Here is a 5906-nt window from a genome sequence, read left to right as displayed (position 1 = left end):
GGCCCGCTCAGGTGAGCGCACGGCGCGGGTGCTCGGTGCTGCGCGGGGCTGCGGGACCCCGGCACCCGGACCCCGTCCATCCCCCGGGAGCCGCGATTCCCCTCCGGCGCACGGGCATCACCCCCTCTCGGAGACAGAGCTCTCCTGCGGGACCTGGGCATCCCTTGCACACCCGAACCAGTCCCAGACCCTTATCCCGACCCCCGATCCGGACCTCTCTCCGCGGCCTGATGCCCCGGACAGAACGCTCCGAGCTCCTGTCTGGACCTCCCGCAAACCTGGCCTCGCTCCCCATCCCGCAGGACCCTGACCCAGCCCCGCGGGGACCCAGCAGCCTTCCCCCTCCAGTCCCCACCGCACCCAGCCAGACCCTGCCTGTCCCCAGCCGGCCCCGAGGGTTCCCCGGGCCACCACGGGAGAAGGGGCGAGCTGAGCCCCGTGACAGCCCAGGCAGCTCCTTCCCTGCTGCTGCAAAGCCCCTGAGATGCCCAGATCCTCTCCTGGCTCGTGGTGTTTGGGGAAAGGAGAACTCAGGACGGACCCTGACCCAGACCCTGGCTCACTCGGGACAGTGGGTGGGTGCCCCAGGTCCCCTGGGTGCAGGAACAACTCTTGGCCCACTTAGGTGGAAAATCTAAAGCCCCCAGGTCCCTTTTCCCATCTCTGTCCACCTTGAGTGTTATCTGGGACGAGGTGGGATGCAGGGGAGCGGGTCAGGAAGGGAGGGGTTGGGGGCTGCAGGACTCCTGGGCTGAGCCTGATCCCAGTCCCCCTCCCAGCACTCGGCCAGTGCGGCTGGAGGGGGAAGGGGGGATTTGCAACATTTATGGCAGGGAGGGCTAAACCAGAATTGCTTCACGTGCAGAAACTGCTTGTCTCAGGGCAGCGTTTTTAGGCAGACATCAGCGTTTTCAGCCCTGCCATCCACGGGCTCCACAGAGGGGCTGAGTGAGCTCCAGGGCCCTGCGGTGCCCAGCCCGGGTCGGGGCAGAGCCCCCAGGGCAGGCAGGGCTCAAGGCAGGGGCTGTGCCCCAGGGCTGTGTTCCCCTGGCAGGGCTGCCGTGGGAGGTGGCTGCACTCTGGGCGTTTTGGCATCCCCCACGCTGCTCTGAGCATCCCCGGGGCTGCAGATCTGCTGTGGCTCTGTTATCTGAGCCTCCTCAAGGAGCTACCTGCCAAGGGAGCCCGGGAGCCTCCCTCCCACGTGCTGCAGGGGAGAGCCCTCACTGTCCTCTCCTGTGAGGAGGACACGGCTCACAGCCGTGTGCCCGGCAGAAGCCTCACTTCACTCCTTGTTAGCCTGGCCTCTGGCAGCCCTCCTCCCAAAGGCACCACACCTTGCTCGTGCAGATCCTGGCGGGGAATTTCTCCCAGCCTTTTGCTCTTGATCAGGATGAATCTCAGGTACTCTCTGCTGCCCCTCTCCAATTAAAGGAAAACCTGCCCCACTGGAACATTTTGGTTGTGGCCATTTCTAGCTGGTAAGGTGCACATAAACCCCTCTAGGATGAATCTCACCCCTTGAAAGGAGGTAGGAAGAAGGATCACAGGGTTCCCAGCATCATCCTCTTCTTGTAATGATGGGGTTGTAGCTCCAAGCAGGAGTGAGATCCACCTGGGCACAGACCTGGTGGAGTTATAAGGCATCATGCAGCAGCACCAGCAGCATGCTCAAAGCTCCTTTTGTGTCCAGAGATGTCTGGCTAATAATTCCTCTCCATCACAGCCACATGCCTGGCAATGTGGTGAGTGAACATCTCTCGCATTGTTCCTTGAAATTATCATTATAGACTGACGGGAGGAGAGAAGCTGGCAGGCTAAGATGCATTCACAAAAATATCCCCTCCAGAGTCAGTTTAAATAAATCTCCATCGTCATTCAGAGCGCTGTGTGGGAGAGCTCATCCCCATGGCTGGTGTGGAGGTGGGCTGTGCTGCTCCTCTCCTGCCACATCTCCCTGGCCCCTGGCAGGCTGTCAGAACCCAGCTGGACGCCCCTCACTCAGGCAGGGCCGTTGTGTCCCCCAGCCCCCCATGACAGGCACTGGGTGATTGTTTGCTCAGCAACTCAAGCTGAGCTGTAGGTGGAACCTGAGAAGGAGCTTCCCTGCTTTCCCCTGCAGCACTGGCTGTGCCCTGTCCCCACCACAGCCCTGGAGCCAGGAGATGCTGGCCCCAGCCCCATGCCAAGGGACGTGGTGGAGCAGGGACAGGCAAAATGTGGGCAAGTGACACTCAGGCTGCTGCAGGTGAGGGGAAAAGCCACCAGGGTCCCAGCAGAAGGAAGGGATCTCCCACCATGCTGAGCAGGCACTGGAGTGGATGCAGCACAGGCACAGCCCCCAGCCCTGGCAGCTGAGTGTCCCCAGGGGATGCCAAAATGTGCCTGCAGACCCCTGGCAGCAGCTGCCCTGCCTCCCCTGCCCCACAGGCTGGTCTCAGGGCGGGAGGAGATTAAAGCTGGCTCCCGAAGCTCACCCCAGCCCATGTCACCCTCTGATTTCCTGGACAAGCTCATGGGACGAACCTCAGGGTACGACGCCCGCATTCGACCCAACTTCAAAGGTAAGAGGGAGGAAGTGAGGGCTCCAAACCTGGCAGATCCTGGCAATTTATGGCTGCCCAAACCCAGAGGCTTTGGGGCAGGAGCCTGCCTCACATCCCTGTCCCAACACCCTGCCCAGAGTCCCGGCTGTCCTGCCAGCCCTGTGTGCTCGCTTTGCTGGCAGCACGGGCGTGCTGGGGTCACCCCCAGCCCCGGGGGTGGCCCCAGCAGAGGGGATGCCTCTGTGCCTTCAGGAGCGGTGTCCCCGGGGGTGGCCCCAGCGGAGGGGACGCCTGTGTGCCTTCAGGAGCGGTGTCCCCGGGGGTGGCCCCAGCAGAGGGGATGCCTCTGTGCCTTCAGGCACGCAGCCAGAGCGGTGTCCCCGCGTGTGTGGCCACACGTGTCTCAGCAGCCAGCAGCAAGAGGAGGCTCACGCTGTTTTCCAGGTCCGCCTGTCAACGTGACGTGCAACATCTTCATCAACAGCTTTGGCTCCGTCACCGAGACCACCATGGTGAGGGTTTGGGCAGCCTCTCCCAGGGTCTCAGGGCTGGCAGTGGCTGTGCTGGGGAGGGTGTGCATCCCCGTGCCCATGGCTGTGCTTACAGGGCTCCTGTGACCCCTTCTGGCACCACACTAGGGACATGCAAAGCCATAGCACGTGGCTGTGGCTTTCCTGGGGTCAGCTAACACAAGCTTGGCTATGTGGGTCACATTCCCTGTGCCTGAGCTGAAAGAAAGAGCCCCCCAAAGGCTCACAGTGGGGCAGATGGATGTAACGCCCTGCCGTCCTGAATGTCCTTGGGTGCATGAGGAACACCTCAGAGGAAGTCCCAGGACAAAAATATTTCCTATTTGTGCTTCTGCAAAAGCCTTAATACTATCAACAGGCCCACAGAGCCATGTGCAGAATGCTGCAGGCAGCAGTTACTGGTCTTCCACCTCCTCCTCCTTCTCCCAGCTGCTGTGGCCTTGGTTTTTTAATTTCCCCTGGCTGCCAACAGCATGGGAAGGCTCCTGAGCTGCCCCTGCTCCCTGCTCTATTAGTGGCAGGCACGCAGCAACAGCAGGGCTGAGCCTCAATGGAAGCAGCCCCTTCCACCTCCTCCTCCATCCCTTCCTCCTCCTCCTCCTCCTCCCGGGGCACCAGGGGCTGCTCTCACTGACTGGTGCCCCCTGTGCCAGGACTACCGGGTGAACGTGTTCCTGCGGCAGCAGTGGAACGACCCCCGCCTGGCTTACCGCGAGTACCCCGACGACTCCCTCGACCTCGACCCCTCCATGCTCGACTCCATCTGGAAGCCAGACTTGTTCTTTGCCAATGAGAAAGGGGCCAATTTCCATGAGGTCACCACCGACAACAAGCTCCTGCGCATCTTCAAGAATGGCAACGTGCTCTACAGCATTAGGTAGAACCTTCCCCTCTGGTGCAGTGTCTGCATGGGGAGGAAAAGCTTTCCTCTTGCCTTTCACGTGGCAACTTTTCCCCTCTGACTGCCCCAGCTCCAACAACTCCCTCCTTTCCTCTGCCTCCTCAGGCTGACACTGATCCTCTCCTGCCCTATGGACCTCAAGAACTTCCCCATGGACATCCAGACATGCACCATGCAGCTGGAGAGTTGTGAGTACCTCGGGGGGTTCAAGCTGTGCTTCATTTCCCTCTTCCCATCCCATGCCCTTCCATTCCATGCCATCTCAAAAGCTAGCAGCTCACCTTTTCTGAGGGACATGAGCAGGAAAAAGCAGTTGTTCAGGGTGGGGCTGAACAGGGTCCATGTCCCCATCCCATGGCTCCCTACATCCTCTCCAGTTGGCTACACTATGAACGACCTCATCTTCGAGTGGCTGGAGGAGCAGGAGGCCGTGCAGGTGGCAGAGGGCTTGACACTCCCACAGTTCATCCTCAGGGATGAGAAGGACCTGGGCTATTGCACCAAGTACTACAACACAGGTGAGCACCCAGGGACCTGCTGAAAGCATTATATTTCTCTTGAATATTTCTTCTTTGTTGTAAAAGGGAAGTTTACGTGTATTGAAGTCCGGTTCCACCTGGAGAGGCAGATGGGTTACTACCTGATCCAGATGTACATCCCCAGCCTACTCATTGTCATCCTTTCCTGGGTCTCCTTCTGGATCAACATGGATGCGGCACCAGCCCGGGTGGGCTTGGGCATCACCACGGTGCTCACCATGACCACGCAGAGCGCCGGCTCCCGCGCCTCCCTGCCCAAGGTCAGTGCTGCTGCCTGCTGGGCACCACCCCAGGGCCAGGGGCAGCCTTTCCCTGGCAATGCCTTGGCTTTGGAGCCTCATCAGCTGAGGCACCACATGCGCTGAGGGGAAACGCTGGCTGCTCTGGCCCGTGTGCCCAAGCTGAGAGGGCTCCCAGCTTCCTGGCAGCGGGGGGAACAAGCAAGGTGGGGATCAATGGGTCCCTGAGCCCCCTGTCACCCCAGCAGGTGTCCTATGTGAAGGCCATTGACATCTGGATGGCTGTGTGCCTGCTCTTCGTCTTCGCCGCCTTGCTGGAGTATGCGGCCGTCAACTTCGTGTCCCGCCAGCACAAGGAGTTCATGCGCCTGCGCCGCCGCCAGCGACGGCAGAGGATGGTGAGTCCCCCCCTCTTGTGACATCTGCTCGTCCTCAGCCCCTGAGGGGACACCCCAGGGCTGCAGGGACAGTTTCTCAGCAGCCCCCAGGGCAGGGCTGTGTTCCATAGCCGGAGATGGCTCCTCTGGCACCCTGGGGACCCACGGGCACTGCAGCAAAGTGCTCAGCACCCATGGGTGCTTCAGGCCCTGCTTAGGGTGCTGTCCTTCTCCTGCTGGGACAGCCTCAGGCTCTGCTTCCTCTAAAAATGCAGGAAAATAAACAGTGAGGATGGGGGAAACCAGCCTTTCCCCTTATGTGCATTCCCAAACCTGGGCTCTTTGGCAGTGACAGGGACTCACTGCTGTGTTAGGGAGGGATCTGGTGGCACCCAGGGACAGGTGTGGGCTGCAGATGAGAGCACAGCAGGATCTGGAGAGGCAGGATCCCTCACTCATGGAAATAATCCTCCCCTCTGTCAGCCCACCAACACAAGCATCAGGCCTGCAAGAAGCTTGGGGTAGGCATGTGGCTGCCCCACTCTCATTTTAAACAGCCTATGAGGCACCAGATCTCCATGGAAGACACGAGTATACACACACACAAACACACACAGTATCCCATGCAACCAAATCCCTTCAGCACGTGCTGAAGACAGATCCCAGAGCCAGGGCACACTGGGGGGGCTCTTTCCCCCCAACACACAGAGCCCCCATGTCCCCCCACCACCCCCACCCTGGCACCCAGAGCCGCTGCCCCGGGTCACCCGCTGT

At 60.5% G+C, this 5906-nt stretch overlaps 1 protein-coding gene across 1 annotated transcript in view; it reads left to right on the top strand.

Moving 5' to 3' along the window:
- The first annotated feature begins 2426 nt into the window (after positions 1-2426).
- The window catches only part of LOC102034995 (glycine receptor subunit alpha-4), a 6567-nt gene continuing 3087 nt past the window's right edge, over positions 2427-5906 (top strand). The window contains exons 1-7 of the mRNA XM_031056119.1: positions 2427-2564; positions 2991-3058; positions 3730-3953; positions 4083-4165; positions 4355-4495; positions 4562-4776; positions 5004-5153. Of these exons, the coding sequence (XP_030911979.1) occupies positions 2486-2564; positions 2991-3058; positions 3730-3953; positions 4083-4165; positions 4355-4495; positions 4562-4776; positions 5004-5153 (960 nt within the window). The 5' untranslated portion in view covers positions 2427-2485. The remainder of the gene's footprint in view (positions 2565-2990; positions 3059-3729; positions 3954-4082; positions 4166-4354; positions 4496-4561; positions 4777-5003; positions 5154-5906) is intronic.

The sequence above is a fragment of the Geospiza fortis genome, unplaced genomic scaffold, assembly GCF_000277835.1.
Source record: "Geospiza fortis unplaced genomic scaffold, GeoFor_1.0 scaffold157, whole genome shotgun sequence".
Lineage (NCBI taxonomy): Eukaryota > Metazoa > Chordata > Aves > Passeriformes > Thraupidae > Geospiza > Geospiza fortis.
This window is presented reverse-complemented; position numbering and strand designations above follow the sequence as displayed.